Source organism: Bactrocera oleae, chromosome 2 (assembly GCF_042242935.1).
Source record: "Bactrocera oleae isolate idBacOlea1 chromosome 2, idBacOlea1, whole genome shotgun sequence".
Taxonomy (NCBI): domain Eukaryota; kingdom Metazoa; phylum Arthropoda; class Insecta; order Diptera; family Tephritidae; genus Bactrocera; species Bactrocera oleae.
This window is the reverse complement of record NC_091536.1, coordinates 5,187,756-5,200,866: the sequence shown is the minus strand read 5'-3', so window position 1 is coordinate 5,200,866 and position 13,111 is coordinate 5,187,756. Positions and strand designations below refer to the sequence as shown.

Genomic DNA, 13,111 nt, shown 5'->3' with positions numbered 1-13,111 from the left:
GCTGCAATATTAACTGAACGATCGGAGGAAAGTGCTTGCATGGAAGATTTGTTTATTTGACGAGGTATCTTCACGAAATTAAGCACTAGTTATCGCTTAAAGCAAAGAATTATTCTCCGCAGAAATTGGTCAGATCAGATCACTATATCATATAGCTACCATATAAATTAAACGTTCGGAATCAAGTTCCTGTAAGGGGCCTTTGTATTTGAGAAGGGTATTATAGCTTCGGTGCAACCGAAGTTAACGTTTTTTCTTGTTTTAAAATTTTTTCTCCAACAATTCACTACAATCATCTTCGGGCCCTACTTTTCTCTCTGTGGCGTTGTTTAAGAATCATAATGTTTCTTTTTATAATTTTGTACTCATTTCATTGCCTTTTAGACATTTATATTGACTTCATATTTTACGTAGATTTTATATCATGAGACTTCTCGTAGCAACAAGGTTTCGAACAATACTTGACAGTGATCGTCGTATGAAAAGTGCAAACGATAAATGCTGGAGGCTTCAACTCAAACACATTATAGGCTAGAGCTACCACCTATCCAATAAATTCAATACTGAAATCAACATAATATGGCATGTACCAAAGTTAAGGAAACTATTTTTATCGGAATGTTTTCAAAAAAACTTTCTGATGAATGAAGTTTAAACCTATCAGAGGGTATAAAGTGATTTTAATTTTAAAATAGAGTTTCCACCCATCTAATGCAAAAAATAAAACCTAAAAAGTATTTCAAAATTAAAACATTATTAATTTATATTTATATATTTCGTACTCTTTCCAGGTATAATTACAAAATTGGCGATGTATTCCGAGAACTGATGGGCTGTACCAGCTCCGGTGCCATTGTCAGCGAATTCACACAATCAACTAGAAATAAAGGACGTTGCACAATACTTTAGCGTTATCTGCTCAAACTCTTCAAAGAAGGCATATGAGTCGCGGTCAAGGGGCCTAAGCTACAGCTGTATACTTTCAAGCCCAAAGTTAAATTTCCCACGAACGAAACGAAAGACTAACCAAATGCCGCCAATTTAGATAGATATACTTACTTAAGTATGCACTATATGAAGGGATAAAGTTCACAAATCACCACCTTCACAAATCAAAAATAAAATTGGTGCAGCTGTTAGCTCCCTTAAGGTTGAATTCATGCTATTTTATGTAGATTCAAGTGCGCAAATAACCAAACAATTTAAAACACGTAACTTTTAAGAATGTAGAAATTTAAGGCAACGCTAAAGTAGATATCCATACATACATACTAGAATATATTAGAGACTAGAGAAAAAATTGGGAAAACAATAATAAATTTAGCATAGTATAGAAATTGTTATACAAAGTGCAAGTTATTTGCGATTTAGAACTATAAATGAATATAACATATTAGTATACGCGTATTATTTGTCTTTATCGGTATAATAAACTGAAAAGATTGTCTAATTAGAACCCATCTTCTCATTTATTAATTTTAACATACAATTTAAATCACCTGGCAATAAAGGTGATCATAATTAATTAAGATCTTTAATTTAAGTCCCTAATTTATTCTCATAAAGTCTTTTGCATAGTCTCAGCTGTGCTCTCATATAATATTGACCACATAGTGCAGAGCAGAGCAAGACAAGCGATGATAAAATATGATTAAACTCGAGTTCTCAATGAGACAGAAGACTTTCTACATATATAAAGAGGAAGTAATATCAGCCGATTTAATGCATATACATATGTATGTATATTAAATATATCCCAAAGATAGACATGTACCGAATTTCTTTGAGACAAATGTAATATCTTTGAAAACTTAAATACTTAAAACTTAAAAACGAGAAAATATTTCTCGCTTAATTTCCATATTTGTTATCATATATTTTGTATTCTACTTACAAAAAAATAGTAGGTAATATTTTGAATCACAAGTAAAGCGAAAACAATGTGTTTTAAAGTCGAGAAAGTAATTAAATAGTTCGGTCAAAAGAGATATTCAAGCTTGCATAAATTTACAACAAAACAAGAAAAACATTAAATTCGGTTCCACCGATAATACCCTTCACAAATAAAAAAAGTTTTCTTAGAAAAACTTGATTTTGATTTGTCAGTTTTTATGGCAGCTATTTATATACTACAGTGGTCCGATTAGAATAATTTGTTTGGAGATTGTAGCGTTACATTGGGCAATTTTCGACTCCAAACTTCGTGAATAATAAATGGCTGTTAGGGAAAGTATTCATACATTTTTATAGATAACAAAGCTCTGCAAAAAAACTATTTTGGTTTTTGTTGACCTAGATATCTTAGCCAATTTCGAAGGTTTCAAGTGTCCAGATTACGAATTTACCCATAAAAGTACTGAATGTGCTCTAAGATAAGTGTTTGCATATCTTATATTTAACCAATTATACCATAGGTTTATTAATCATCAAATTTATTTTTCTAGTCATGATTAGGGATCTGCGATCTTTATTCGCTCCTAAACGTTTCCAAATTAAAAGAAGTTTAACGACAGGTAGACAAGAATATGATGAAAGAAAAGCTCATAAAGGACGTTTTATTCAGTTATGTTTTTAACATTTGTTTACTTCGATGTATTACAGGGATCTCAGTTATTTTGTTTCATATTTTCCCGATTTTCGTTAAGTAAAATGAAAGTAAAAATTTAAAAATAAACGAGAGCAAATCTTCTAATTTGACCGGACTATAAAGTGAATGAATCTTTGCAATGTTTTAAATTCTTCGTTCGTGATTAAAAACCGTGGTAGGATAGTGGAGGAATTAGAAGTAAAAGTTCAGGAATTATTTATTTAACCCTTTTTTTGTAACTCGCCGAGATTTGTTCTCATAAGTCGAACAATTACAATAAGATTCCCCTGAAACTGTCTCCCAACTTGAAACGAATTTTACGATTTTCTTCAAACCTCAGTTTTCTAGTTATTGTTGATTTACTAAGTTGTAGAGAGTGGCGAATCGAAGAAGTAACTAGCGTAAGTCCAATTTATTAGTATAAATCAAATAATAATGCGATATCCGCATACTCTCTTGTATCGAATTAAGTATTTTATTGCTTTCACATGTAAATTTTTTGATAGAAGAGCGCTTGATCTAAACGTATCGGTCAGACGAATCGAATCATATATTTCATGAATGACTCTTTAGAAAATTACTATAAAGGGATATAAAGGGTTTATTTTAAGTTTAAAATGAGGACAACATGTAGTTTTTTGCTACATTTATTGAACTAATACTTTTCTTGATCTTGCTGTGTAGAGCTTTAAAGCTCAATGGCAAAATCAACTCAATCTTAATAATATACTTGTGACTTGATTTTGCTTTTTTCGTAATTTTTTAGTATTCAACTTTTGGTCCTAATAACTATATAATATTTAAAGAAAATTTTCTGTTGGCTATGCTGAAAAACTTTATCCCACCATATTTTACAATAAAAACATCTTAAACAAGTAAGGAAGTGCTAAGTTCGGACGTAACCGAACATTTTATACTCTTGCAACTTGCAGTTCGAAAATCTTGATATTAGTTAGGGGGCTAGGACAAGTTTGCACACGATTTTAATCATTTAAGGCACACAGACGTACCGTTATTAGAAAAACTCACTGAATTTTATTAAGATAACAAACATATTGGCTGATATAAGAGTATAAAGAAATCCGGAATTTCGAAAATCTTTCTATTAAGTACACCCATAAACCTAATAGAAGAATAGATTCAATCCATTTTTGACATACAGACATTATATTATACTATCAGGAAAATATTCTCGCCGAATTTCAATTATAAATCTCATACATTGAACAATAATTTCGGTAACCAACCATGGACACTGGGGTCCACATCTTCGGTATATGGGGGCTTGAACAGTTATGACCCGATTTTGACAATTTTTAGATTTGAAATGGCATATCATAAAGGCACTCGTTTTGCAAAGTTTTATTTCAATATATTCATTATTGCTTGATTTGTATGGAGCTGGAGCTTAGTCATGACAATTTATTGGTTTTAGAATAATGGCGTTTTGTGGGTGTGGCAGAGATTCGATTTCGCCCATCTACAAACCAACCCACCTTAGGTGTCAAGAGACTTGTTTACCAACATTCATCAAAATATCTCAATATTTACTCAAGTTACAGCATACAAAGACAGTCATCTGGATTTCAATTCGTCTCTTCATTCTGATCATTTATGTATATATAACCCTATATCTAACTCGATTAGTTTGAGGTGACACAAACAACCGTTGGGTGAACAAAACAATTATACTCTGTATAAACATGTTGCAAGAGTATAAAAATACTTAAATTAAAAAAAAACATAGAAAATTATATAATGTTCATGAAAAATGATCGTAGTGAGTATGTATGTACATAAGTTTATATTATGGGTGTGAAGCAACCTTAAACTGCTCGCACAATGCTCTAAGACGCTAAACCGAATACTAATTAATAAGAGCTTGTAGACATTTGAAACTGAAAATGCATATAATTTCATAAAGAAAATACTTTAAAGTTGTGATCATTGCAAGAATAAGCATGAGAGTATAGAATAAAAACAAAAATAAATAGTTAATTTAAACAAAAAAAAATTCAATATATTAACTAAGTAAACATATGTATGTGTATATGTTTGGATATGTTATGGAACCCCATTTATAGATATTTACGGTATGCATATTAGACGCATAACACAACACGCATACAGATAAAATTATTAGTTATTAACATATGTATGTATGTATTTGTAATTAGCGGTAAAAACATTGAGGAAAACAGCAAACTTAGTGAAGTAAAATGAACGCACAAATTATGTGTTATTATTGTTAAAAATATAAATTAGCGAAAATATTTGAAAAGTACTAGCCCTTAGGAACACACAAAATCACTCATAAAAGCAAATAGAGGTTGAAAACTTCAAATAATTTTAAAATACAAATATTGAAATAGTTTTTAACATGGAAAAAATAAATTAACATACACACATAATTATACATAATTGTACAAGTATGTAATATTGTTAAATTGATAAAAAACAATAATACAATTAGGTTTTAACGAATTTCGACCCACTGTACATAGCACAATATCAAAAATAACAGACAAAAAAAGAGCAACAGCAACATTTTACAGTGTTACCCTTGAAATAAAAAAATCATAACCATTGATAAACCGTGAACCCTTGAAGGCATAATTTTAACCTAACATACCCCAAATACTTTCAGATAATTATTTTTTTATACTAGCATATAAACGAGTTAATAAATGTAAACAAATTAAGGCTGAATTTGTATATATGTATACACATATTAAGTGAAAGGTATTAGTTATACAAAAAATATAATAAAAAAATGCAAGAAAAATGGTAAATTTAGAAACATATTTAAAGAAATAAAGTTCAGAGAAATTAAATTATTAAAAAAATATTAAAAAAAATAAATAAAAATATTAAAAATATTCTACATCTTTGCTATGAGATTATATAATAATTAAGTATAATTAAAGCAAAAATAACCGTTGTTTAATACAGCAATATACGAGTACGCGTTTGAAAAGTAGGTTATTTCTGAGATATTGTGTATGCAGCAAGCTTCCGCATAAACACGTTTGAGAAATTGCAAAATTTTAATTTTTAATGCTTATAATTTTGCAACTTAAATTATGGTAAATTCTGATCTTTTAGTCTGCATACTGTCCGTCGTTGTATGTAGTTAATTCGAAGCTACACAAGCTTAATACTATTTTTTTTTGCGACTCTTGAGATTTTTTTACCCCAATTTCTACATAATTATTGTACTATTCTTTCTTATTCTTAAAAGACTGCAGAATCCATTAAGTCAGACCTCTCTTATGCTTAGATGTTCTTAGTGAAGCGCTTGTTTTGTTAACATCTACCATAGGTTTAATCTTCTGCGATATTCTTTCGCGCTATGTTACTCATAAGACTTTGTCTCGACCACAAGAAAACAGCCACAGATCAAGTTTCGAAATTATTTACTGGGGTCGTTTATTTAAGACATTATTAAAGTTATATTAATTCAGTCTCTAACCCTATTTCTAGAGATAGAGATGGAGTAAGAAATCGTGTTTCTACTACACAAGTTTATAAATTTTGTTTTGAGAGATTTTTACAACAATTTCTACAAAATTATTATATTATTCTTTCTTCTTCCTAAAATACTCCACAATCCATTAACGTTTTTAACTTCAATATGCAAAGGTGATCTTAGTGATGCTCTTTGTTGACACCACCATCTACCATAGGTTTTATCTTCTGCGATATTATTTCTTTTAAGAAGGCAGTTAAATTTCAGTACATAGCCTAGCATTAAGACAAGATAGATTAATTTATGAACTATAATCAAGCATAAACTATGTATTTGACTTTATGGTAAACAGATAAAGATATATCGAAGAGTGTATTCGTTAAATTTCAACTATTTAATCACTAATGGTCTCCGTTTTCTATACAATGACATAATTAAATAATTGTTCAATTACAACAATTGAACCAATAATGGTCTCAACTTTATTTACAATTTAATAATTAATTAATTTTTCAAGTGTTTAATTTTAATTGACAATAAATTGATATAAAAGTTACAATACAGGAAGGCATATGTAAGGGGACTTCTACTTATCAAATAATTATTTAAGCTAAATTATATTTGAAGATCAAGCAGGACGAGTCTATTTACGTCTGGTTGCCTCAGTTAATTGACCCTTTCGAAAGTGGTCTAGAAAAATATTCTCATCATAAACTAATCAAATTCGCTTGATGGCTTGATAGTGGTGTTAATGAGAAGTGAAGTGGTTTTAATGAGAAACATAACATATTCTTTTGGTAGCCAACAATTTTAGAGATTTGAAAAATTCGTAAAATTTATTAAAAAAAAAAAAATCAACCAAAACCATCGCAGCAAAGTTAATTGTTCAAAAGTTTTACACTATTTTTCAATTAAAAAATAATAACTTACACTTTAGGTTTTAAAGATTAAATCGAAAAATTTTTTCAAAAAATTAAAATGGTAGATAACATAAATATTGTTAAATGAAGCTCAAATATTTTATATGTTTGTAAATGCTGCGGAGCTTATTAATTGTTGCTTGATGAAAATATAGAATATTTTATTGTATATAATATACAACAATAGAAATAAATATATACAAATAAAGATATTAACTAATAAATATAAATAATGAATGCTAAGTGTCATGCTAAAGGTGTTATTGTTATTGTTATATTGTAGACGTATTGCTAGATTATTGCGTTGTGTTCTTACAAATTGTATTATTTCAACATATTTGAAAGATTCGTCAAAATGGCTGTTAATTTTGAAAACATTTGCTAATACAAACCGAGAGTAATGTAAAAACAAAATAAATATTTATAATAAATAAGACACATAAGACATAAATAAATTATATAATTGAAGCTTAACATATGGAAAAAAATTGTATTGTTAAGTTTAGATCAGATAAACCCAAAATAAAGTGAAGTGTTAAAGTGAAAAAGTAAATCCAAAGTAATATGAAAAAATTTTTTTAAAATATACTCAAAGTAAAAATAAATGCAACTATACAAGAAATGCCTAATATAGATTGCAAGTGAAATATTTATAAACATATTGCTAAAGTACTTAATAGTAAATTGATTAAAAGAATTTAATAAAAATTATACAGGCTAAAGCTTGTATAAAAGGAAATAAATTAAATTAAAACTTATTTATTAATTTCGCTTCAATCGGCTGGATCAGTAATGTTGCTTCAAGTTAGTTAAACGCGCTTTTACAAAAACAAGAAATTATGGTATATAAATATATATATATATGTTATATTCTATGTTATATATATATATATATACACAGTATACATAATACTGTTATACATACAACAAATAACCGCAAATCAAATGATGCAATACTTTTTACAACACAGTTTTGCACAAAGCCAATCAACTTTGTATAAATTTATTAGTAACAATGATTACAAACGAAAGAATAAGTAAACGAAAACTAATTCGAAAGCTTACATCTGATTTTCAATTAATTATAATTTAAACGTTGCATTTTGATTGCGTTGCAGCACGCGAGTACGCACTCAATTTGCACCATCAATCATCGTACATACATTCAAAATACAGTTGAGTTCGAAATTATAGAAATGATACGCAAAACAAGAAAAGACGTTTACTTCGGTAGCACCGAAGCTGTAATACCCTACACAAATACAAAAGATTCCATACAAGCATTTGATTCTCATGGTTCAGTTTATATGGGAGCTATATGCTATAAGGATCCGATCTGAACACTTTTTTCACAGATTGCATCATTGCATTAAGCAATAACCCATGCCAAATTTCGTGAAGATATATTGTCAAATGAAAAAGTTTTTCACACAAGCACTTAACTCCGATCGTTCAGTTTTTATGGTCTGATATCGGCCGTTCCGACAAATGAGCAGCTTCTTGGTGGGAAAAGTACGGGGATGCATTGAGGCCATCATTGGTCCAATGGGCTTCCCCTTGGTATCCAATGAAACCTTATCCAGCAACTCAGTTGGTAAAAATACCTAATTTTTTCCACTCCAGTGTACTCCCAATGTCTAAAAGTTGAAACATTGGCAACGGTGGAAGATATTCCGACTCAATGCAATCAACGGAATCTACTTTTTCAATTTTATGAAGGTGAAATCTTAGGGGTAGGTGCCCTGTGATGACCCCTACAATGTTACGCGGTTCTTTTGCCTAATAGTAGAAGTCCACCATCAACACTACCTCAAAGTACCTTTTATAAGCCCTATGCTACTAGGGTTCCAAGACCTGAGGTCCCCTTGAAGGAGCTGAATGGTTTAGGGCACTTTAGGGGAATTGTGTTGCTGGCTGTTCCCGAACAAGCCAACTTGTCCGGCTTTCGTTTCCTTCTTTTCCTGTATCAATGAAGGAATCCGAATTTCGCCATAAATTATTGCCTAAGGCAACGGTACAACCTCCGAACAAGTTGTTCAGATCGGACTACTACAACCTATAGCTGCCATATAAACTGGGCGATCAAAATCAAGTTCTTGCAAGGAAACTTTTTAACGTTAACATTTTATCCTGCTAATAACTAAGATTGAGACATGGGAAAAGATAGTTTGAGTAGCTTTTGAGAATCATATACTCTATAATAGAAAGAGTTTCTCTTTATATCTTTCCTTATGACAAGAACTGCTTTACACTGAAAATATGTCCGAAAATGTCGAAAGAAAAAGAACGAGAGAGAGCCTCAATGTCATCAAACCGCAATAGTTAGCATAACATATTCAACACAAATACCCTCATTTGTTTTATTAACAGTCTCCCAGTCGTTCTTAATATTTGGAACCCAACTGTATAAAGTACCTATGTATATACTCGTACATAAATATGTATATGAAATTTAAGCAACAAAATAGACAATTGCGCAGCAATTAAAAGTAAGGCACGCAAATGCAATCAAGTAATAAATTAATAAATTACTTAAGTAATAGAAACAAACAAAATAAAATGTATTAAAAAAATAATAATAAATAAATAAGTGATAAAAAAATTCACAAGAATAGGTATTTGTAAACGAGTTTATACTTCATACACAAACAAAAAGCATAAGTCATAAGTAATAAATGATAAATCATTAATCATAAATAGAGAACACGAAGTTCAAGCCAGTGTTACATAAACTTAAGTTGTAGGCTTTAAATGTTAATTAAGAAATTGGGATAAAAAGTTATAAAACAAATCACTGACCATTATATAAATGCTATTGTGAAGCAAACTTAGTGAAAAATAATAAAAATGAAGTATTGCAAAACAAAAATAAGGCTATTGCTAATTGGATGAATTTTGAATAATATTTGTGGAAAGGTAACGTTTGGACCTAATAGAGAATTGATTACTTCACGAACTATAAACGTTTCACAAAGAAAAAGTCCACTGCTTTATCTGTTAGCGCCCGTCTGTACCTGGATACTCCTAAGATACCCCACACACACATAAACCTTTAAAATCTGGCCGAAATGTGTTCGAAACCTACGGTTCTTAATAGATTATGAAACCAATAAGCAGTTGATGCACTGGATATCAAAGTAAACGCTCTAGCCAATCCAGTCAATATCCACCCAGTCCATTAGTGTAGATAATTTACTAATTGATTTTGTCACGGAGACTTCAACCATGCCTTAGAACTTTAAAAGTGAGTTGAAGTAAAAAGTAATCAGTTAAAATATTATAGTTTCACTTATTGAATTTTTCTCCAAAAAAAAGCAAAAGGTTAAATTAATTGTTCTACACTAATTTATTTATATGATATTTCATCTTAATATGCTATATACCCCTAAACCTAAATGAAAACATACATAACAAAAAATGATCTAACGTTTAACAACTATTAACAGTAAACTCACTCAATCACAATGATTGATCATACACTTTATCAGCGGGTTCATAGGCACTTCAGCGTCACACTCAAAAGCCGCTTCGAACTGTGGCATATTCATGAAACTTCTATTAATCAATAAGCTAAACCAGTCGTCATTGCGTCCACAATGCAACTGCGCAACGGCATAGAACATAATGCGTTTCGAAGTCAATTGGAAATGTTCCAGCACAAAATCCTCAGCGAATGCGAAAGATTCGCCCTCCAACCAGAAGTCATAATCCCTTAAAGATTCGACGAAAGCGCGATAAAACCGAAAAAGCTCAGCAACTTGTGATTCGCCCAGCATTTGATAAATCGGCGCAACTTCGTAATTCAATAGCGATTGTCGTTCCAAGCAATATACGGAGGTGTAGTAGCCATCTGAACTGTACAGTAAATCCGATTTATGCCACAAATCAAAACCTTGTGTAGCGACACAACACCTTGTGTAGGACGTTGTAATGACAAAATAGTGAAATGCAGAAAATTGCGCAAGAAATAGATGGGATGATTATAGTCTTCGGGGTCGATGAAAGCGGTGAAAAATGTATTTCTCAACTGGCGACGGCGCAATGTCAACAAATTGCCATAAAAATTTCCTTCTTCGAATTTGTCTGCCGCATAAATTTCGGTGAGATTAGCAGGTTCCAAGTAAGTTTTGGCATAAGTAGAGAGGAGGCGCGGCAAATTAAAATCACTACGTTGTAGCTTCGCATATAAAAAGCGATCCCACTGTTCACCCAAGAGCACAGTGCGTCGTTGCTCTTGAAAGCGTGTAGTGTGATAAAGATACGTAGCTAAAGCGACTTTACGACTAAAATGCGCATTGAACACATCCCAATTCCAGTATTCGGAGAGCAGTAGCGCTTCGAACTCGTCCGTGAGCAGAAAGCAATCTTCGTAACGTAGAGTGACGTAGGCCTGCCAAAGCACAAAATTAAATAGTACGCTTGGGTGTGTCGAACGTATGAGCGCAGCGGTATCATCTAGCCGCTCCTCATCGGTAATTATTTCACGTGCGGTCCACACATCTTTCTCGTTGAAACGCAAACTACTATGATAATATTTAAAGTACTTCACGTAGCTAAACGAATTTAATGTTGAATCGTCGTAACTGCCATTTTGCCCACCTTTATCACCGTGCAATTCGGCATCAAATGGTAACTCACCGATAAGCACACGGCAAAATGCGCGCAACTCGCTAGCGATCACATGCGCCGCCTGCTCGTCGCCGTTGTCTCGAAAAGTCAACAACTGCGCTTGCCAATCCGCCAACGTTTCGCAGCGTACATCTTGCCGAGCTCTAATCGGCGCCACAAAGATTGTAGCCTCTGCAAAGAAGATGCGCACGAAACTCGTAACGCCATGCGCCGCCAACTCCGCGGCCAACTGTAACCAATCGAGGTAGGCATGCTGTGCCAACAAATCATCCCATTCATGACGCAGCAACGGCCATGTTTTATATAGCCGCGCATTCTCCGCGAGGAAGGGTATTTCACGTAGCATTCGACGCCATTGAGTAAGCGGTCTGCGACCGAATAACTTGTTCTTCTGTTCGCTTTTCTTACAGGAAGCATAGAGCGCTGCAAGCAGCCGACCCGGCGGTGTGCGGAAGTTCGCTTTATTGCGCTCAAAAAAATGCATACGATCTTCATAGTTGTATAAATATGGAGGAACTGTAGTCGGCTTTTCGGCGCTATCTACACTCAGCTGCAGCTCGTCGTTCAGCGCTTCTTTGTAGTAACCGCAAGCGTGCGCAAAGAAATCTTCACACGGATCTGCATCCTCATCGAGTATGTTAAGCATATGAGTGAGCTGTTGGCGATAAAGACGCGAGACTGTGTGTCCCGTGCGCACTTTTGGTTCGGCCGTGTGACATTGGCCGCCTTGTTGGACTATAAATAAACACAGTAGAATGAGAAACCGACGCGGACGCTTTTCATTCATCTTTCGATGATATCGCGTTGCTTTCGCAAGTCGAACTGATTTTCGCAAATATGCAAAATGTCTAATATTTGTCTAATCGCGAAACTCTTTAACGTGTTTTTATTGTTATTTTGTATTTATAAAATTTTGTTTTAAAAAACTGATAAGAATATTTAATATTGAATCACTCTGAAAATAGGAAATACATGTATGTATGTGGGCATGTAGCACTTGACCTTAAATAGCGCGAAGCTCACTGTCGCCTAAGACTCTCTATCTATTTTAGCTCTCACAAGCAAAACAAAACAAAATACTCGAGAGCATATATATTTTATTTATACTCTCAATATTATTGATAATGTGCTGTGAAGTCAATATTTTATTAATTTATGATTAACCCTTTGTTCACACCAAGAACTACGCAGCATAATTCCACCATTCAAATATCAATACATCAAAATAAAAGAGGGCGACGTCATAAGTACATAGCCTTCGAAAGAAATAGGAAAATTTTTGAAATATGGCGATCACTTTCTCAGTATACTATACTCCTTCTACCTCGATACACATGACCCGCCATTCGAGTCAAATTTCTCCCTACAAATAACCGTTTTTTGCAATCTGTCTTTGAGTCGTCAATATTTCGGCATAGTAATACGAGATCGTGGACTTTTGTTAATTTAGGCATTTACCTAGCCCCTGAACGTCCGTCCTCACCAACACCCGTTGAAAGTTGTTAA

At 32.5% G+C, this 13,111-nt stretch overlaps 2 protein-coding genes across 2 annotated transcripts in view; one reads left to right on the top strand and one right to left on the bottom strand.

Annotated features, from left to right (window-relative positions):
• Positions 1–9,842, top strand: part of LOC106619014 (ras-like protein family member 10B) — a 116,775-nt gene extending 106,933 nt beyond the window's left edge. Inside the window, 1 exon segment of the mRNA XM_070107448.1 lies at positions 792–9,842. Coding sequence (XP_069963549.1) covers positions 792–909 — 118 coding nt within the window. The 3' untranslated portion in view covers positions 910–9,842.
• Positions 9,843–10,298: 456 nt separating this feature from the next.
• On the bottom strand, positions 10,299–12,447 carry Nepl9 (Neprilysin-like 9). Its single transcript, XM_014234052.3, is given in 2 exon segments — positions 10,299–10,881; positions 10,884–12,447. Coding segments are annotated over 2 exon segments (1,959 nt in total). The 5' UTR covers positions 12,393–12,447; the 3' UTR covers positions 10,299–10,431.
• Between the last annotated feature and the right edge of the window lie 664 nt (positions 12,448–13,111).